The 22701-nt window shown below is 44.2% G+C and overlaps 2 protein-coding genes across 3 annotated transcripts in view; one reads left to right on the top strand and one right to left on the bottom strand.

Annotated features, from left to right (window-relative positions):
* LOC133355420 (uncharacterized PE-PGRS family protein PE_PGRS46-like) overlaps window positions 1–2932 on the bottom strand; it is a 30370-nt gene extending 27438 nt beyond the window's left edge. Inside the window, exon 1 of the mRNA XM_061572710.1 lies at window positions 2858–2932. The gene's annotated coding sequence lies outside the window, so the exon portion shown is untranslated. The remainder of the gene's footprint in view (window positions 1–2857) is intronic.
* Window positions 1–22701, top strand: part of LOC133355479 (ras association domain-containing protein 1-like) — a 28679-nt gene that overhangs the window by 1542 nt on the left and 4436 nt on the right. Inside the window, exons 2-3 of one of the 2 annotated variants that reach the window (XM_061572796.1) lie at window positions 11885–12001; window positions 13520–13868. In XM_061572796.1, coding sequence (XP_061428780.1) covers window positions 11885–12001; window positions 13520–13868 — 466 coding nt within the window. Of the gene's footprint in view, window positions 1–11881; window positions 12002–13519; window positions 13869–22701 lie in introns of both variants that reach the window. The other variant, XM_061572795.1, reaches the window with a different exon arrangement.

Here is a 22701-nt window from a genome sequence, read left to right as displayed (position 1 = left end):
GGTCTCGCATGTCACTCGCCACTGCTAGCTAGCCGTGGCAGGGACGTGTGTTTTTATTCTACAATATTCGTGTACCCTTAACTAAGTTGTAAAACGTTTATTTTTTAACAATTCGATAAAATACCACTGGTAACGTTTTAACTGAATGTATTCATTACTAACCATGCGTTACGTAACCGACAAAAACCTCACAAGTGTAAAATGTAAAAATTAACCCGTAAAAACAAAGTTTTTCACTATAAATCCTTTATATGCGTGGCGGCTAGAGTCCTCTCGTCCTCTGGCTTGAGATGGCTGCCACCTATGGGTCAGATGATTGCCTGCCACCATTAAGCAATTGGTAATTAAATATTTAAAAAAAAATCCTAAAAGAAATTGTCACGCACAACGAGTCTGTGTGCAAAATGTCAGCTCGATTGGATCACGGGAAGTGGGTTCAAAAACGACCGAAAGATTTGCACGGTCGTAAGCGCGCAAGCAAGCAAGCAAGTGAACTTAATATAAAGGATTTAAAAACTCAGTTATTACCCATAAATAATAACAAGGTGCCATCGGCTTCTGTGGTGGCGGCGTTGTGGGCAGCAGAGGGAAGCGCTGCAAAAACGTCGTATTTCTTGTACTGTACTTCTATGCTTCCGACAGCTACGGTGCCAACCTGCACCGACCAGCGTGGGTGAATTGTGGTTAAATAACACCCACGTGGGTGGTGAATTGTGGTTAAATAAAACCCACGTGGGCGAAGTGTGGTTAAATGACACCCACGTGTGTGAATTGTAGTTAAGTAAAACCCACGACCCAGGAAGGACCTCATCCAGCAGTGGATTTACAAACGGGCTGTACGGTGCCGTGTCCAAACTAGACAGAAAATAATCGATTCGCGAATCGCATCGTGGCAATTCATTGTATCATGGGTGGCGTTTTTAGTCATCAGCCATCATCAACGCTGCTCATCATCGCGAGGGGGATAAGTAAAATAAGTACCACTTTGTTCACTTACCTAGGAATGCCTTCTTGCATGTATACACCGAGTAATCAAAATTGACTGGATTGCTATGTGTATGTATACGTGTGTGCGTGTGCGTGAGTGCATTGAGTGTTGAGGGTTGATAAGGGAAAGAAGTTGGTGCAAAACTGCTGACCGCAATTGCACATTATCAGTACCCTGCACATTTACTTTGAGGCCAGATACAGTTCTATTTTGAAATAGTGAAATTCCCGATAATGGTGAAATGCCAGGAAGGCAATAACACACGAAAGCCCCCTACAAAAAAACTTTGCTTCAACGTAAAGAAGCCATCACCCCTAAAGAAATGCGAATTTGTAACATTCTTCAAAATGGGACCATTTCTAAAGCACAATTAGCGGTTAAACGGATGAAAATACATCATCGGGATTACGTCCTGGCACATTTGCAATCATTGCGGGCGCTGAAACACTGTGACTCTCTCGATGAGCGAGTAGCAGCGATTCGTTGAACACGCATCCCTCGTGAACTATTTGTCTTTTGTCAACGTGACACTTTTTTGCTGATTGGCCGTGTCAGGTGGTGGAGGGTTACGACACATTTATAAATAATAACGCGATCTAAACCCAAAAACGTTGATTATGAATAATATTGGTCGCGAAAGCCTGCTACGTGTTAAACTGACGCATCCATTCGCGACCACAAATCTGGCTGTCGCATGATGATGCTCGTTGCAATTACTTACTCGAATTGTAAATGTTGTCGATTTGCTCTCCAACACACACCGGTTTGCTGTACTAGTAACCAATTGGCATGTTCTGTTTCCTTGACAAACCTTACTTATTGTTTTGGAGCAGCGAATACTTAAGCCAGCGTACGCATAAAATACTTCAGTCGATTTTTTTTCCCCCTCACAAGCACGCGTTCATCCACAACCCGTATAATCTGTCAACGGATAATCCAGAGTCGACTGACTTGTCTTGTAATTTTTATGAGAAGAACCTAAATCCATTCGGTCTCCACATTCACCGGCCTACATCATGGGACCTACTTTGCAAGTACCAAAATATACTAATAGGGGTTTTCCCCTTTTTTTCTGGCAACAAAACTGACACCTTTTGCAAGGAATCATGTTTACATATTTGCAGCCAAATGCAAACAAAAAACAATACTCTGATAATTTGTGTATTTTCCTTGAAAGTGATTGGTCCACACCAGAGACAGCTTTCTTTAGAGCCTAGTCTCATATGGTGTTCGACCAGATGACGCCAAAAGGCATACTCACTCTAAGAAAAGCTGAGAATTCCAGAATTTTATTTTGGCGTGGGACACCTGGACGATTGGTAGAGACACTGTCAGAGGAAGAGGTGTTTTGTTTTTTGTGTTTCAGTTCTGGTTAATTCAGTTATAGGTAATTCACAATACTTAATATCTGCCCTGGATTATGGCTAATAAAAGAATAAACACACAATTATTTATTTCATGTTGAACCCGGTGGCTTGTTAAATGGGTGTTGCTGACAGATGCCTGGTGTTAAGGGTAGATTTGAAGCTTTCGTGACTGCAAGGATTCATCTTCTTGGTTCTTTCGGTAAAGTCACATAGAAGGGAAATAATAAAATCTGTTGGAAAGACCTGTTATTCACCTGAGGACGGCTGCTTGCGTTGTGGCCGAAACGTCGTGAGAATTATTTTATGATGTTTTATTTTTATTATTTTATTATTTCCCTTCTACGTGACTTTACCGAAAGAACCAAGAAGAGAAATAAAATAATTTCTTTATTCTATTTCTATTATTATTTATTTTATTTCTATTATTAATCCTATTATTTTTACCTACGTGACTTTACCGAAAAAAACCTAAGAGTTTGGGTGTTAAGAGCTCGCCACTTACCCTTTGGTAGGATTCCATTCAGAGCAGCGATGTTCGAGTCTGTTCTCCTATAACGTGGTAGTGTAGTTGCGTTCCTAAAGAACACCGCGTTATGGAAAATTCGCGTTAGAATAATCACGTGAAATGCATATGCAGACCTGAACAGAGAATCAGAGGCGCGTTGACAGCATAATAAATTAACTTGAACTTGAAATGAACTTGATCTAGAAGCATCCAGTAACTTCCCGCCTTGTGTGATGCTACACCGAGGCAGCCGCTTACTACTACTCCTGCAACGTAGTTCTGTTCACTCAATCGCGTTATATCCAGTTCGCATCAGCGTTATACAAAATGCGTTCCCGAATACATTCATCGCGTTACGTCTAATTCGCATTATTAAAACACGCGTTACAGAGGTCGCAAACGGGTTTTGATTCCTTACCCGTACCCGGCCGCACCAGGGTCGCAAATGGGTACCCGTACCCGGCCGTATGCTACCCGTACCCTACCCGAAATGAGTGACAAACGGTTACTCACCAATGATTCACGGCCTACCCGTACCCGTACCCGTCGCACCAGGGTCGCAAACGGCTACCCGTACGGGCAGCTGAGTATCGAGTAGGGTACGGGTATCGGGTACCCGGTTGCGACCTCTGACGCGTTATAGGGAAACAGGCGTTATTGTACTCAGACGGTTTTAGACCATGGAACAGGACTCGAACCTTGATGATCAGCAGTGATGAGCAATAGTCCCTGTGGCTGCCGAGCCAGCAAGAGGCAGCTGCTACGGTGGGTGTGAAGGGGGTGTACGGACACCCCAAGTATTTTGATATGGCTAACAGACGCCCTGAAATTTTTTTTTTTAATGTGATGAAGAAACAGTCACGGCATTTTGTTTTACATGGCTATGAGACACCACAAAATGTTTGACAAAAAATTCTGATGTTTTTTTTTGTTCAGCAAGATGACATAAATGCTGATTACGCAAATGATGAAACATTTAAATACACAGAAGTGAGTTAACATTAAGCTTAGTGCCGACATATAAGCCAGTAGTTGCGTATATTTATATACATACAGTACCGTAATTATTTGCAGTAGAACTCTTATCCGTGACGAAGTTGGGGGTGGGGGTAGTGAACTCAGCGGTTCCTGTCTGCAATCTACCCAGTAACTACCCGGGAACCATTCTAAACTAAACAGTTTTTTTTTTTACCAGCTATTTCGCTCTTTTTCAGAAGCGACCTGGTCACAAGTGATAGCTCAACGAAGTGGCTTATCACGTGGAGATTTATAGCAGGCAAAAACTCTGGACGCATGTTGAGTCTAAATGTGGAGGGAACCGGAGGACCCGGAGAAAAATCTACGTGACCACGGGGAGAGAGAGAGACACGCAAACTCCAAATATACAGCAGCAGCAGGCGTCAGGGTCGGGATCGAACCCACGACCTCCTGTATACCAGGCGAGTTAGTTAACATCTCCTAGCCACCGTGGTGATGATGAGAGAGAGAAACGCAAACTCCAAATATACAGCAGCAGGCGTCAGGGTCGGGATCGAACCCATGTCCTCTTTGCATACCAGACGAGGTAGTCAACATCTAGTAAATTTGATGATGATGAGAGAGAGAGAAACACGCAAACTCCAAATATACAGCAGAAGGCGTCAGGGTCGGGATCGAACCGACGACCTCCTGTTTACCAGGCGAGTTAGTTAACATCTCCTAGCCACCGTGATGATGATGAGAGAGAGAAACGCAAACTCCAAATATACAGCAGCAGGCGTCAGGGTCGGGATCGAACCCATGTCCTGTACACCAGGCGAGGTAGTTAACATCTCGCCACTGTGTCCATTTTCACCAGTCGGGCACTCACTTCCACATTGTGTCTGCTGCACCCTCTGCCACCCGGCCCGTCTTCAACACTCGTAGGTGCGACCGAGAGGAGCGAGATGTTTGTGCATAAATTGAGTCATGGCCACATAATTGGAATTGATTTCATTGACGTTTGGCAGATCTCTGCAGAATGATCCGTAAAAAGCCTCCGATCGTAGTTCGACATCGGTCCCTGCGGTCGTTTGTCATGACGGGAGCGGTCGTAGTGTCGTGGACGCAGCCTGGATTACCCACCCGATGTGTTTATATTGTACAGCTACAGCTCCCCCCCGTTCGTCAGTCCACTTCTCACCCAAATGCCCTGTGGCTTGTGACACCATTGGAACCTCATTTGCCAGTAAAAAATATGATAATTGTTTTTTTACCCTTCTGTCTGGCAACAAAACTGACACCTTTTTTTACAAGAAGTCATGTTTGCATAGACCACAATACCTGCAGTCATAATGCAAACAAAAAACACAACTCTGATAATGTATGCACTGTCCTTGAAGTTGATTGGTCCACACCCGAGACAGCTTTCCTTAGAGCCTAGTCTCACATGGTGTTGGACCAGATGACGCCAAAAGGCGCACAACTCAAAGACAATGCACCATCAGAGTATGAGAGCTCGGGGTAAGCATTTACACAATTGGAACCTCATTTGCCAGTAAAAAATATGATAATTGTTTTTTTACCCTTCTGTCTGGCAACAAAACTGACACCTTTTTTACAAGGAGTCATGTTTGCATAGACCACAATACCTGAAGTCGTAATGCATTGTCTTTGAGTTGTGCGCCTTTTGGCGTCATCTGGTCCAACCCATGTGAGACTAGGCTCTAAGGAAAACTGGCTCGGGTGTGGACCAATCAACTTCAAGGACAGTGCATACAATATCAGAGTTATGTTTTTTGTTTGCATTATGACTGCAGGTATAAATATAGACAACACGTTCTACTTAATGAAATAGACTTGTTAATAAATGTTTTCTCCTACAACATCAGAGTGCAGCGCCACATTAAATACGCACTTCAATGACAATAGTTTAAAGCGATTTGAAGCATGTTTTATTTTGGGGGGGGGGCAGAGCTTTGTGACGTCATATTTCAGGGGGGGTCTGACTTTTTGTGACGCCGTGTGACGAGGGAGGGAGGGGGGAGTAAAAAAATCGTCCAAAATCGCGTGACGTCATTTATGGACGGCCCCGAAGCCAACGTTCACGGTTTCTTAGCAACGGCCCACAGTGCAACGCGGCCAGCAACAATCAGCAGTATGAAGCTGTAATAGATTTTTAAAAAAATGAGTATGTTTCTTGAATTGAACACGTTTGTAATGACTTTGGTAAAGAGACGGTGATATGGAATTACGAACGTGAGCATTGCGAGGAAAGTGGCAGGAGAACGAGTGTCTTGTCCTGCAGTATGTTGGTGAAACAATGCGGATGGGGCACAACCGGCAACTCAGTCTGGTAGACTGAATCTACGTGTGCACGTTGAACTTCTTTCACACCATACACAGCCAACCGTGCTAATCGGACGTGCGCTGGAAGGACAACGAACCGCACACACACAAAGCAGTCCTAAATAAAATCGGTTTGAGTCTATATTTAAAAGTATCTCAAATATGGGTAGAGGACTAAATTGTGCAGTGAGGCTCATGGGAACAGTAGCCCATGGTAACAGCGATACAAGAGTGAAGAGGAGAGGAGTGACTGCCCGGTGAGTGAGTGAGTGGAGTGAATGTAGCCAGTATAAAGTATAACCAGTAGTAGTAGGTTTTTACCCTTTAAACTGGTACAAAACTGACACCTTTATACAAGGCATCATGTTTGCAATAACCACAACACAAGCAGTCAAAATGCAAACAAAAAGACACAACTCTGATGATGATAATGATATGCACTGTCCTTGAAGTTAATTGGTCCACACCCGAGACAGCTGTTCTTAGAGCCTAGTCTCCATTGGTGTTGGATCAGATGACGCCAAAAGGCGTACAACTCAAAAACAGCGCACTATCAGAGTATTGAGAGCTCGGGGTAAGCATAGGGTAAAAACCTACCACTATATTTTGCCACTGGTAAAGGAGGTCTCATAGTGTAAAAAGTATAACCAGTTGCGGCAAAAAATAAATCTTCTTTGTGTTTGCAGAGCGGTAATTGATAAATATTAAATAATACGGAAACATCGCAAGATTGTTCAGACACGAGAAAGCGTTTACAATCCGCCAGCTGTGCCAAGGCCACCCCATCAAGTGGCTACATCGGAGAAGCATTGAAGAGCAGCAGCTCACGGTCCTTTTAAATACCGCCCTGTGATATTGTCTTGGCAGAGCTGTGAATCGCCCATTCGCCGGACGCTTCGCAATGCCGACAAAGCCATTTCGGCAGCGATCATCGCCAGCCGTGATCACTCCGCTCTGGGATGAGTCTTCCCAGGTTGTCGGTGCGGGTTGATGAACGTGGATAGCAGATCTGGGAACGTAGATCTACAGTAAAGCAACATTTTTTTGTTCTGCATTGCCATCTGCAGCCCACAACAAAAGCAGCAATGATCAGATGGTTTAAATTATTTCTAACCTCAAGACTTAAAAAATTAACCCGTAAAAACAAAGTTTTTCACTATAAATCCTTTATATGCGTGGCGGCTAGAGTCCTCTCGTCCTCTGGCTTGAGATGGCTGCCACCTATGGGTCAGATGATTGTCTGCCAGCATTAAGCAATTGGTAATTAAATATTTTTAAAAAATTCCCTAAACAGTGTAACATTTTCACGAACATTAATTGTCACGCACAACGAGTCTGTGTGTTAAATGTCAGCTCGATTGGATCACGGGAAGTGGGTTAAAAAACGACCGAAAGATTTGCACGGTCGTAAGCAAGCACGCAAGCAAGCAAGTGAACTTAATATAAAGGATTTAAAAATAACTGGTTATAGGAATGTAGAATGCATGGGGAGGGTACTTTTGTTGATGTCTAACACCGTGTTCCATGATTATTTTTGTAACATATATAGATTGCCTTGGAATGTACGCCCCTTGGGTATTGTGACTTTTTTTTGTTTTTTACGTGGTTGTTTAGTTACTGCAGCTACATACTATTTACATTCCTTCCCTTTATTAATGCTACCCCTATCCCCTCCCTTTGATGCTGTTAATCCTGCATAATGCACGGGCATAATATGACTTTGAAACCCCCCCGCCCACCTCCTACGCATTTCACAAGTAGTACTAATCACATACCTGCATTTCCCATAAATATGCTAAATTCCTCTTGATATGCAAATTCTTTTGTCAAGGCGCCCTTCCCCCCTCCATCCCAGCTTAAATAGTCACTCCAAGCCTGGGGTGTATCATTCAGACTGTCTCCCCGACAGACCTGGTCTTCACCTGAGGACGGCTGCTTGCGTTGTGGCCGAAACGTCGTGAGAATTATTTTATTATGTTTTATTTTTATTATTTTATTACTTCCCTTCTACGTGACTTTACCGAAAGAACCAAGAAGATATTATGACTTTGATTGCGGAATCTATAGTGAGGTTGTTGCCTGAATGTGTGGCGCTTTTCAGCACAACTTAACTAGAGTAGCCACTTTTTAAAATCCTTTATATTAAGTTCGCTTGCTTGCTTGCGCGTTTACGACCATGCAAATCTTTCGGTCGTTTTTTAACCCACTTCCCGTGATCCAATCGAGCTGACATTTTCCACACAGACTCGTTGTGCCAGACAATTAATGTTCGTGAAAGAAAATTTGCAAAATTTTACACTTTTTAGGAAAAAAAAATTATATTGAATTACCAATTGCTTAATGCTGCCAGGCAATTATCTGACCCGTAGGTGGCAGCCATCTCAAGCCAGAGGACGAGAGGACTCTAGCCGCCACGCATATAAAGGATTTATAGTGAAAAAATTTTTTTACGGGTTAATTTTTTAAAATTTCTGCCTTAGTCGTTGGGAGGACTAATGGTTGTTGCCACTCCCTGACGGTTCATTTTTCTCTCGCTCCACTCTATCGACAAAGTGACCGGGTCCATTAAGATGCATCCACGGGAATTGCCGCCGGGTTCATTGATTTATTTTCCCTCGTCAAGCTTCAGCGCTGAACATTGAAAGCCAATTGTTGTCTCGCGGGATCGGCACAAGAACCTCAGCGTGGCTGCTCCCTCGCAACATCAATTGGATTATTTGTGTTTTTGGGTTGTACCGCTCGTTACTTGTCACGATGTCTGACGTTTCGTGCCACGTGCCGGCAGCTTCAGGAAGCGAATGCATCATGGGACCTCCTTTGCCAGTACCAAAATATACTAATAGGGGTTTTCCCCTTTTTTCTGGCAACAAAACTGACACCTTTTGCAAGGAATCATGCTTACATTAACCACAATACTTGCAGTCAAATGCAAACAAAAAACAATACTCTGGTACTGGCAAAGGAGGTCCCATGATGTAGCTGCTCACCCCGAGCTCTCATTACTCTGGTAGTGCGTTGTCTCTGAACTGTGCGCCTTTTGGCGTCATATGAGACTAGGCTCTAAAGAAAGCTGTCTCCGGCGTGGACCAATCAGTTTCAAGGACAATGCATAAATTATCAGAGTATTGTTTTTTGTTTGCATTTGACTGCAAGTATTGTGGTTAATGTAAGCATGATTCCTTGCAAAAGGTGTCAGTTTTGTTTCCAGAAAAAAGGGGAAAACCCCTATTAGTGTATTAGAAGCGAATGCAATTGACCAGATTGCAAGGGGGCACAGGGTTGCGAATCATCGCAACCCCTGAGGAGCCCCTGCGCCTTGCAGACTTTAAGTTGTGTGAGCACTGTTCTGTCTTCGGGAAATGTTTATCTGATCACAGTATTTACGCAGTGTTCCGGGAAGCATGCGCGAGGCTATATTTGGTCCGATAACTTCTGATTGAAACATGTATGCCATATTAGGGGTGCAAAAAGCACGTGTGGCAGCAACTCCACAGGGAGCTAGAGATGTGTTTTTTTTTTGTCTGGGTGCTTTCCAAGCAGATCATTCAAAACAGAAGGGCAACAAGCAGCAATGTTTTTTGTTGAACACATAGGTTTTTTTTATTTTAAGCTTCTTTCGTGACTGCAAGGATTCATCTTCTTGGTTCTTTCGGTAAAGTCACGTAGAATGGAAATAATAAAATAATAAAAATAAAACATAATAAAATAATTCTCACGACTTTTCGGCCACAACGCAAGCAGCCGTCCTCAGGTGAAGAACAGGTCTGTTAGAAAGACAGCTGTCTTTCTAACAGACCTGTTCTTCACCTGAGACAGCTGTCTTTCCGACAGACCTGTTCTTCACCTGTCTTTCCGACAGACCTGTTCTTCACCTGAGGACGGCTGCTTGCGTTGTGGCCGAAACGTCGTGAGAATTGTATTTTATTATGTTTTATTGTTATTATTTTATTATTTCCCTTCTACGTGACTTTACCGAAAGAACCAAGAAGACGTAGGTTTCCGTGACCAATGTCCATAAAACAGGTATTTTTGGGTTCGATCGCGTAAATATGAATGTGTTGTTAAACCGGCCACCACCCGATAAATGTTGTGGATTTACTCTCCAACGCACCGGTGTGCTGTACGAGTAACGAATTGGCCACGTTCTATTTACGTGACAAACCTTACTAATTGGCTATGTCGGGTGGTGGCGGGTTTAACGACACATTTATATTTACACGATCTAACCCAAAAAACCTAGATTATGGAGCAATTTTTTTGTCACCTGTTATTGTTTTGGTAGTTTATTTTTTCCATAATATATATTGCACAATACATTCATGTATTTTTACTGAACATGTATGGCCCGTTAATCCGCTGTTAGATGAGAGCCTCCCCATGTTACGGGGGATGGGAAGATGACTTCACCATGCTGGTCAGAGCGGGTAGGTTGAAGGCAGGGGGCATAGAAGTTCGGTACAATGATGGATTTTTCCATACTGCCCACCACGTCGTACGGCGCCGCAACCGCCTGTAACAATGTGGCATGCAAGGCGGTCAACTGTCTAAGCACTCTCCAGGTTAAACTTCGCTTCGGAGATGGGGCACATTTTGGGTGTTCTAGTCATAACCACCGAGTGTTGTACCGTAGTCTAAATAAAATAGGTATGACTTAACTAAAACGATGTTGATTTTATTTTATTAGCGGTTTTTCAGAAGCGACCTGGCCACTAAAGGATAGTGCAACGAAGCGGTGTATCATGTGGGAATGTATAGCAGCCAAACACCCTGAACGCACGTTGTTGACTCTAAATGTGGAGGGGAAAAACCGGAGGACCCGGAGAAAAATCAACACGACCACGGGGAGAACATGCAAACTCCAAGTATACAGCAGCAGGTGTCAGGGTTGGGATCGAACCCACGACCTCCTGTATACCAGGCGAGGTAGTTAACATTTCCTCGCCACCGTGGTGATGATGAGAGAGAGAGAGAGACACGCAAACTACAAATATACAGCGGCAGGTGTCAGGTTGGGATCGAACCCACGACCTCCTGTATACCAGGCGAGGTAGTTAACATCTCCTCGCCACCGTGATGATGATGATGAGAGAGACACGCAAACTCCAAATATACAGCAGCAGGCGTCAGGGTCGCTATCGAACCCACGACCTCCTGTATACCAGGCGAGGTAGTTAACATCTCCTAGCCACCGTGATGGTGATGAGAGAGAGAGACATGCAAACTCCAAATATACAGCAGCAGGTGTCAGGGTTGGGATCGAACCCACGGCTTCCTGTATACCAGGCGAGGTAGTTAACATCTCCTCGCCACCGTGATGGTGATGAGAGAAACGCAAACTTCAAGTATACAGCAGCAGGTGTCAGGGTTGGGATCGAACCCCCGACCTCCTGTACACCAGGTAAGGTAGTTAACATCTCCTAGCCACCGTGATGGTGATGAGAGAGAGAGACACACAAACTCCAAATATATAGCAGCAGATGTCAGGGTTGGGATCGAACCCACGACCTCCTGCATACCAAGCGAGGTAGTTAACATTTCCTAGCCACCGTGATGATGATGACGATGAGAGAGACACACAAACTCCAAATATACAGCAGCAGGTGTCAGGGTTGGGATCGAACCCACGACCTCCTGCATACCAGGCGAGGTAGTTGACACCACGGCGACTTGATGATGTAAAGCCACCTGTGAGTTCCTTTGGGATTGTCTTTGCAGCAGGACAGCAAGAAAGCAATTGAGGAAGTGTCGGAGAAACCCTCCACGTGCGGCGTGGACTTGAAAGCGAAGATCTCCGAATTCAACAGCCAAGTGGACAATGGCATGGTCATTACACTGGTGAGGGAGCACAGCATCAGCAGTGAGCTGCGGGCTCTTCAGCTAATGCCACAGATTTCGATTTAAAGCTTTCGTGACTGCAGGGATTCATCTTCTTGGTTCTTTCGGTAAAGTCACGTAGAAGGGAAATAATGAAATAATTAAATTTAAACATAATAAAATAATTCTCACGACGTTTCGGCCACAACGCAAGCAGCCGTCCTCAGGTGAAGAACAGGTCTGTCTCCTCGACAGACTTATTTTATTGTTTTATTTTTATTATTTTATTATTTCCATTCTACGTGACTTTACCGAAAGAACCAAGAAGATAATGCCACAGATTTAGATTGAATGTCACGATCTGGGTTATCGATTCAATTGCGTAATCGAGTTGTGAACACATACCATACGTGTACGCCCGTGTTTGTCAATGCGCTGCTGAATGAGAACCTGGCTACATCACGCGGGTCGTGGGGGTTGTTTAGCTGCACGTCAACACGGTCATTGGTGCGGCTTGGCAAACGCGTAGACATGAGACAGTAGAATCACGATGCAACACCGGATTTTCCTGCACTGCATTCAGCTCACAGTCACTTATTGCCCTTTGGGGTCAGCCATCCCAATCACTATACAGGCTCAAACCTGCTTAGATTATGAGACCTGATAAGATCTTGTGCATATCGGTCGATTTGTTCTCAGACATGCCCTTTGCGTATTTATTTATACAGTATGCATGTGACGACATGTCGATGATTTAAAATCGATTATTACGCTGGCAAAACCCGTGTCGATCGATTCGGCCCTGAGTCAGCCAGTGGTGACAATTTCATATTCCTATATAGCTGACTGGAGTGTACATTTTATGGGGAAGCAGGAGACCGTGGCGCATACCGTCTCTGGATGTCAAGTCCGTCAGGGTGCGCCGGGTGGACTGGTTGCCCGGCACGTGCTTGAGTAGGAGGCTGTCGCATGGCTCTGTCGCTACGTGGGTTGATGGCCTCTCACAATATAACATTGACATACAGTGATCCCTCGTTTATCGCGGTTAATGGGGACCGGAACCCCTCGCGATAGGTGAAAATCCGCGAAGTAGGATTGGCCCCCCTAGGAATTTCCGTCTGTGTGGGTGTGGGTACCAGAATGTTTAAAATATGTATATTTATACTTTATATATATATTTTACTTAAATATATTTAATTATAAAACCTTAATATTATACATTCACTCTCTCTCTCTCTCATACGATACGTATTATGGTGTTCTACACTCACCAATGACAGTAGTATCTTGAGACTTGACTCCAGTAATGAGGACGACGACGATGACAATGACAATGACGACGATGACAGACCTGTGCAGTTCGATGAATGCAATGATGAATGATGATGATGGTGTTACTGCACACGTATAATGAGGCCTTTAAATCAGTTCGAAAAATCCGCGATGCACTGAGGCCGCGAAACTTGAACCGCGAACTGGCGAGGGATTACTGTACACGCGCGCTTGCGTGCTTGCGTGCTTGCGTGTGCGCACACACAGCAAGCGGACGACTCCTACACGGGCTTCATCCGCGTGCACATGTCCCTATCGCGTCCCATCTCGGTGGAGAGCGGCAAGCGGCCGCCCTCCATCTACGACGCGCTGCGGAGTGGCGCTACTGCCGCCGCCGGCGCCGCCGCGTCAGCGTCGTCGTCGTCGTCGCTGTCGGTCAGCGGCGGCCTGCGGCGGCGCACGTCCTTCTACCTGCCGCACGACGCGGTGAAGCAGCTGCACGTCAGCAGCGGCACGACGGCGCGCGAGGTGATCGAGGCGCTGCTGCGCAAGTTCATGGTGCTCGACAGCCCCCGCAAGTTCGCCGTCTTCCAGAGGTGCGAGAGCAACGGGCAAGGTAGGGTCACGCGTGCGTGCGCGCGGATAATGATACGCATCGTAATCGACTTTGGACCGAGGACGCGTAAGGATCTGGCTTAATGCGGTTTCATACTATTCGTTTTTTCGGTGAAGTCACGTACGTAAAAAATGAAATTAAAGTTAATAAAAATACAGTAATAAAAATCACAACGTTTCGGAGGCAACACAAGTCTCCGTCATCAGGTGGGACCGTGACTTTACCGAAAAAACTAATAGTGTGAATCCTTGCAGTCACGAAAGCTTCAAATCTAGAATTAATGCAGTTTCAAGCGAAACGTCAGATTTAATTGCGACATTTGGTCGGGAGAATTAATTATTCTTTAACTTCCCAGTGAGATGAAAAAACAATAACTGGTACGTTGTTAAACTCTGCTAAATGTGACATTGTCACAGGTTTAGCCAGATAATTACGTGGCCTAACCCAAAAGTCTCTTATGAAGGAGGGTTATGGACGTGCGCCGGTGTGAGCCGGACCTGGTTTCCCTTGTGAAGTGGTTTATGTTTGTCCGTAGCCACGCGTATCGTGTTGCTGCCTGGTCTGTTGCACTACACGTGCAGCTCCTGGTCTTCTCGGCCACAGTTTATATATTCACTGCGGTCACAGTAACGTCGACATACACATAATGATAAGAAAGAGAAACACGTGGATCAACAAAGACAAATTATAGACAGCTTCTTGCCTAACGAGGACCTCATCAGAGCTGCATCTATCCAGATGCCTGGCTTTGACCTCCCAAGGCACCAGCAGGGTTCAGGGTTCACCGCTTGCGGTGTGACCAGCGGGTTTGTGCCACTTCCGAACGCCGATGGGGCGTACTACGCGACAGCCCTCCTTGATCAAATATAACAATGTGACGACTTTGCAGAAAGTTAACAGCGGTTGTATTTTCAGGCGAATTAATTTCAAGTTGTTTTTGTTGTGGATCTACCAATTCAATTGCCGTGTTTCGTTATCGTTATCATCATCATCATCCAGTCTGGATGAAAGTCTCCCCAAGTCATTTCTATCCCTCACGATCTTGGTGTTGCAACAATCCATGTGGGAAGCAGGAGACCGTGGCGCATACCGTGTCCGGATGTGAAGTCCGTCAGGGTGCGCCGGGTGGACTGGTTGCCCCGCACGTGCTTGAGGAAGAGGCTGTCGCATGTTCAAGTTCAAGTTCATGTATTAGGTGTAGCCCTGTGAGCCATTCGGCTCTTGAATCGGGTGCAACCGCAACAAACAAAAAACAAAAACATGAACAAAAAACATCTTAAAGTGAATATGTGACTAAGTGCAAACAGAAAATCCAAGAAAAGACAGCAAAAATATTGCAGAAAAAACACCGTATACCTACGCTGTGTGCAACAATCCCAGTGGGATGCAAGTCAAACAACAACAACAACCACAAGACAACTTAGATTAAGGCCATCAGTGTAACTCTGTACTACAACAAACAAACATGACTAAACCAATACACTTTTCGAAATCACCTAAATAAAGCCATAAAGTATGGCTCTGTCGCTACGTGGGTTGATGTCCTCTCACAATATAACATTGACATACATACTGGCAAAGGAGGTTCCAATGGTGTAAATGCTTACCCCGAGCTCTCATACTCTGATGGTGCATTGTCTTTGAGTTATGCGCCTTTTGGCGTCATCTGGTCCAACACCATGTGAGACTAGGCTCTAAGGAAAGCTGTCTCGGGTGTGGACCAATCAACTTCAAGGACAGTGCATACATTCTCAGAGTTATGTTTTTTGTTTGCATTCCGACTGCAGGTATTGTGGTTTATGCAAACATGACTCCTCGTAAAAAAGGTGTCAGTTTTGTTGCCAGATAAAAGGGTAAAAAAACCAATTATCATGACGCAACTAATTTAATGATTTTCCTTGTGTATCTGGTGTCCGAACTGTGTAAAAGCATTCGCTAAATAAATATTGCCAAAAATGAGTACCCAGGACATATTGACCGTGACGCCAAGTAAGGGGGGCTTGGGTAAGACGCATCTTGGGCATGAGAGACGGTGGCTGACGAAACTGCTGACGGGAGTGGCAGCTAAAGGAGGGAATAAACTGGACATCGAGACGGAGCGATGAGATCAGCTTGTACGTGTGTCAGAGGTCGCAACCGGGTACCCGATACCCGTACCCTACCCGATACCCGGCTGCCCGTACCCGGCCGGGTACGGGTAGCCGTTTGCTACCCTGGTGCGGCCGGGTACGGGTAGGCTGTGAGTCACCGGTGAGTAACCGTTTGTCACTCATTTCGGGTAGGGTACGGGTAGCGTACGGGTACCCGTACCCGGCCGGGTACGGGTACCCGTTTGCGACCCTGGTGCGGCCGGGTACGGGTACGGGTAGGCTGTGAGTCACCGGTGAGTAACCGTTTGTCATTCATTTCGGGTAGGGTACGGGTAGCGTACGGGTACCCATACCCGGCCGGGTACGGGTACGGGTTAGGAATCAAAACCCGTTTGCGACCTCTGACGTGCGTACGTACGTAGAACTTCTTTTGCAGTGTACGTAGCCAACCGCGCCAATCAGAGATTGGCAACAATCCATCTCGCTGTTGTGTGCAACAGCTAGATGGATTGCTGCAACACCGAGATCGTGAGGGATAGAAATGACTTGGGGAGGCTTTCATCCAGACTGGATGATGATGTTAACGATAACGAAACACGGCAATCGAATTGGTAGATACACAACAAAAACAACTTGAAATTAATTCGCCTGGTACCTCATTTGCCAGTAAAAAATATGATAATTGTTTTTTTACCCTTTTATCTGGCAACAAAACTGACACCTTTTTTTTACGAGGAGTCATGTTTGCATAGACCACAATACCTGCAGTCATAATGCAAACAAAAAACATAACTCTGATAATGTATGCACTGTCCTTAAAGTTGATTGGTCCACACCCGAGACAGCTTTCCTTAGAGCCTAGTCTCAAATGGGTTGGACCAGATGACGCCAAAAGGCGCACAATTCAGGGACAATGCACCATCAGAGTATGAGAGCTCGGGGAAGCATTTACACCATTGGTACCTCATTTTCCAGTAAAAATATGATAATTGGTTTTTTACCCTTTTATCTGGCAACAAAACTGACACATTTTTTACGAGGAGTCATGTTTGGCGTCATCTGATCCAACACCATGTGAGACTAGGCTCTAAGGAAAGCTGTCTCGGGTGTGGACCAATCACCTTCAAGGACAGTGCATACATTTTCAGAGTTGTGTTTTTTGTTACATTACGACTGCAGGTATTGTGGTCTATGCAAACATGACTCCTCGTAAAAAAAGTGTCAGTTTTGTTGCCAGATAAAAGGGTAAAAAAACAATTATATTTTTTACTGGAAAATGAGGTACCAATGGGATAAACCTTACATTATTTGAGTCAAAAAGATTAACAATGGCGACTCACTTTTTGTACTGTAGCATTGTGACCAGCGTGTATCTTAAATTAAGTTCCCGTTGTGGTTAAGCTGTGTTCCTCTTGCCAGCAGCATGGTGACTGGAAGAAAATACGTCAATGATTTGTTCTTGTATGCACTGTATACGACAAAGATCATTCGTATAGCCTACACAGGCCACTGGGGCAAGTGCTGTTAGTGAGCACCTAATGAAGGCCAGCATGATGCATAAAGGGTTCGTTTGGCGAGCACAACACCTGGCTGCCTTTGTCTGTCGAGTGATGTTTAAACACCGCACTAGGTACTCAAACATTTAAGTTTGAGTCGACCTAGGGAAGGCTCAGAGTTGGTTCAGATAATCACCATCATGATTTCGATTTACAGCTTTCGTGACTGCAGGGATTCATCTTCTTGGTTCTTTCGGTAAAGTCACGTAGAAGGGAAGTAATAAAATAATAAAAATAAAACATAATAATAAAATATTATGTAATAAAATAATACAAAATAAAACATAATAATAAAATATTATGTTTTATTATTTTATTACTTCCCTTCTACGTGACTTTAACGAAAGAACCCAGAACACCATCATGATGTTAGCCATGAAATTGAACTGAGGCTACTACTGGGTTTGTGGTGCAGTACGCTAACCACTACATCACCGCCTGCTGTGTCGTTTCACCTGAAGACGATGACTTGTGTTGCGATCGAAACGTCGTGGTTTATTCGTTATTTTTCTACCCACGTGACTTTACCGAAAGAACCAAAGAGTATGAATTCCTGCAGTCACGAAAGCTTCAAATCAAGATTGATTACATACACTTTATAAAGTATTGCACAAATGTGTGACTAATGTTGTGTAGGCTCTAAAGTTGGGAAGACATACATTGGGACATATGCTGTTCTTGTTTATGCCAAGGAAACATTACTCAATCACTTCCCGTCGGGGTTTCATAATTCACGACCCCCCCTACCACGGTCCACCTACTCGTGACCACCAATCTCTGGGCCTGATGGGCACAGGCCCAGTAGGCCCAAAATATGCCACGTGGCGAACATCACCCACACTCTTGAGGTGCTGTGGATAAGAGTTACTAGGTTTCTTGAATTGAACAAGGTTATCAGAACTTTGCAAAATAAAGGGAGGGAATTTCAAAGTGGATCGATGCGAGGGAGGTAGCAGAAAGAGAAGTGAGGTGACCTGCAGTGGGTGGATGAGTGAGGGGGTGGGTGAGTGGGTGAGTGAGTGGGTGAGTGGGTGGGTGATTAGGTGAGTGAGTGGGTGAGTGATTGGGTGGGTGAGTGAGTGGGTGAGTGAGTGAGTGAGTGATTGGGTGAGTGAGTGAGTGGGTGAGTGAGTGAGTGGGAGAGTGGGTGAATGATTGGGTGAGTGGGTGAGTGGGTGGGTTGAGTGGGTGAGTGAGTGAGTGGGTGAATGATTGCGTGAGTGGTTGAGTTTGTGTTGTTGTGACCTGCAGTGTGGTAGTTAAACACAGTATCAAGTCCTCAACGTGGGTGGAGGAATCAATGAGGGAATTTCATGGGAATATCTTCTTGGTTCTTTCGGTAAAGTCACGTAGAAGGGAAATAATAAAATAATAAAACATAATAAAATAAAAATTCTCACGACGTTTCGGCCACAACACAAGCAGCCATCCTCAGGTGAAGAAACAAAGCTGTCCGAAAAGACAGCGTCCCAAAGAAAATGAATCCCTGCAGTCACGAAAGCTTTAAATCTAAATTCATGGGAATAGTAACCATGAGAGTAGTGATTGAAAACACACATTCACCATACTACACCACGCCGGACGAAACTGGTGACGGGAGTGAGAGCCAAAGCAGGGAATACACTGATAGACCAAGAGGATCCGTCGCCACGGAGATGGAGCGACTAGATCAGCTTGTATTTATGTATGTTGAACTTTTCGATTTAAAGCTTTCGTGACTGCAGGGATTCATCTTCTTGGTTCTTTCGGTAAAGTCACGTAGAATGGAAATGATAAAATAATAAAAATAAAACACAATAAAATAATTCTCACGACGTTTCAGCCACAACGCAAGCAGCCGTCCTCAGGTGGAGAACAGGTCTGTCGAGAAGACAGAGTCTGAATGACTCTATTTTATAATGTTTTTTTTTTATTACTTTATTATTTCCATTTTACGTGACTTTACTGAAAGAAAATAATAAATTAATAAAAATTAAACATAAAATAATTCTCACGACGTTTCGGCCACAATGCAAGCAGCCGTCCTCAGGTGGAGAACAGGTCTGTCGAGAAGACAGAGTCTGAATGACTCTATTTTATTATGTTTTATTTTTATTATTTTATTATTTCCATTCTACGTGACTTTACCGAAAGAAAATAATAAAATAATAAAAATAAAACATAATAAAATAATTCTCACGACGTTTCGGCCACAACGCAAGCAGCCGTCCTCAGGTGAAGACCAGGTCTGTCGGGGAGACAGCGTTCAGACGCTGCGTTCAAATCGACGCTGCCGACAGACCTGCTCTCCACCTGAGGACGGCTGCTTGCGTTGTGGCTGAAACGTCGTGAGAATAATTGTATTGGTTTATTTTTATTATTTAATTATTTCCCTTCTACGTGACTTTACCAAAAGAACCAAGAAGATGAATCCCTGCAGTCACGAAAGCTTTAAATCGAAATTTACCGAAAGAACCAAGAAGATATGTTGAACTTCTTTCACACCGTACGTAGCCAACCGTGCTTATCGGAGGTGAGCTTGTAGCGCGCCACTTCTTCCTTCAGTCCCATAAAACCTTCTGCCACGGTAGATCCACATGCTGGATTAAGGGCGCAAGCCATTGCAATCTCTCACGGTGTACCGTCTGCAATTCGCGCAAATCAATTGGTTGATGTTTTGGTGCGTAATAGGCCTGGCATGATTCTGTTGTAGTTCGATAAATAATGTTGTGATTCAGTCGCAATTCGGAATGTGTATTTATACTGGAGGAATCCGATGAGCTATGAAGCTATTTTTCGCAGAACGTTCAGTCGGGGCGAGTAACAATGTTAACAACAACAACAAACAATACTCAACTTATTTTTTTCATTTTACTTAGTAAAGCCCACTGAGCTATATAGCTCTTTTTCATCAGCGACCTGGCCACAAATGATAGCTCAATGAAGTGGTTTACCGTGTAGACATGTATTTCAGCCAAATACTCTAAATGCATGTTTCTAAAATGTGGAAGGAAATCCTGTGGAGAACATGCAAATACCATATTCTTAGGTTTTTTCGGTAAAGTCACGTAGGTAAAACATTAAAATTAATAAAAGTAAAATAAAATAAAAATCACGACGTTTCGGAGGCAACACAAGCTTCCGTCTTCAGGTGGAACCGTCACAGCCACGACAGCTGTATCAAGTAAATGAGAGATTGCAGGAGTTACTATGCAAATACCAAATATACAGCTGCAGGTGTCAGGGTTGGGATTGAACCCACAACTTCCTGTATACCAGGCGAGGTAGTTAAATATCTCGCCATTGTGGCCAAACATATGATAGTACTGCAATTCAATTTAAGAAGCCACTACCGTATCCAGTACAGGTAGTTCCCGAAATTACGATGGTCCGACTGACGATATTTCGATCTTACGATGGCGATTCGACAAAATTGCCATCAACAACCTAACATCGTTCAAGTATGCAGGCGACGGACAGAATCTTTGTGGATACAGTACAATATGATTACGTTACGATATGTTCAATGCGTGTATGATACGTAGCTTTAGCGATTTCATTTTAAGGTTACCACGATACGTTCAATGCATGATGCTAAAAGTTTTTATAGCAGATAGGATTGTTTCCTGAAAAAACTTTCTATTAAATTGCAGTTCATATAGGTAGGCGAATAATTTACCTTGTTTTTTACGTTATATTTTGCTGTGCAATACATTATTATAATTAATAAATACACACAGTATATAGTTTATACAGTACGGTACTGTAAATTGCTCTGTTTTGCTAAATTACCACCATTCTTTAAGACTTCTGGGCAGGCTAGGCCATCTTCGACTTACGATATTTTCCACTTACGATGGGGTCGTCGTAACGCATCTCCATCGTAAATAGAGGACTACCTGTACACATTTTGGTAAATGTAGCACCGATAGTGACAACAGGTATTAGGTGAACCATATTTGCCTCGATGATTCTGAACAATTGATTCTTGCACGGCGCCACTCAGAGCCTGCATCTTGTGGAATCACTCAATGTCATTGTTGTCCCTAATTCTAACCCATTTGTCTTATTGGCTTCACGTCATGGGATGATTAATCCATTCAGACATTTAACACCATTGGAACCTCATTGGCCAGTAAAAAATATGATGGTTGTTTTTTTACCCTTCTATCTGGCAACAAAACTGACACCTTTTTTTACAAGGAGTCATGTTTACATAGACCACAATACCTGCAGCCATAATGCAAAGAAAAAACATAACTCTGATAATGTATGCACTGTCCTTGAAGTTGATTGGTCCACACCCGAGACAGCTTTCCTTAGAGCCTAGTCTCACATGGGTTGAACCAGATGACGCCAAAAGGCGCACAACTCAAAGACAATGCACCATCAGAGTATGAGAGCTCGGGCTAAGCATTTACACCATTGGAACCTCATTTGCCAGTAAAAAATATGATAATTTTTTGTTTGCATTATGGCTGCAGGTATTGTGGTCTATGCAAACATGACTCCTTGTAAAAAAAAAAGGTGTCAGTTTTGTTGCCAGATAGAAGGGTAAAAAACCATTTATCCATTCAGACCTCTCGCACAGCAGTACATCAATCTGTGTTGTAGAATGGCCCCTGGAAGGATATACTGTATCACAGACCTACTGGAACCTCTTCAAATGACCTCTTGTCCACACCTCCTAACCACGGTGGCAATTTCCCACCCACCGTTGCGACAGGGAAAAATGTTCATCGCATCGGAGTGAAACCAATATTTTCATTAAAGTATATTTAACTAAAACGAAACGTTTGTTTATTGTGTTTGGTTATCGATGACCGAGCTGAGGTCACCAAAACTCGGCAGCTGAAAGATTCGAGCCCAGGAAATCGGGGGTGTGCCGCTCAAACGGTATGACCTCGTGGGAAGCCTTTGTCCAGCAGTGTATTGAGTATGGCTCGTGATTAATGATGACGAATCAATGATAAGTTGCATGTTACTTGCCCCGATGCCTTGCATGTGCAGCCTGCTACACACAAAACACTGCTGTTAATCTGCTCCGTGAAAGGCGTCTTGTGCCACTTTATCTGCGGGAGAGATCTGCGGTCTCCCATTTACGTTTCCTTCTGCCCCCCCCCCCCCAACCTCGTCCACCCACAGCCTCGTTTGACTTTCCGAAGGTTTTGCGCAGCGCATGGTGCGGACGGCATCACGCGTTGCGGT

The sequence above is a fragment of the Lethenteron reissneri genome, chromosome 51, assembly GCF_015708825.2.
Source record: "Lethenteron reissneri isolate LAM-NWPU_2019-01 chromosome 51, ASM1570882v1, whole genome shotgun sequence".
In the NCBI taxonomy this organism is placed as follows: Eukaryota; Metazoa; Chordata; class Hyperoartia; order Petromyzontiformes; family Petromyzontidae; genus Lethenteron; species Lethenteron reissneri.
Note: the sequence above shows the minus strand (reverse complement) of the source record. Positions and strands in the feature narration are given on the sequence as shown.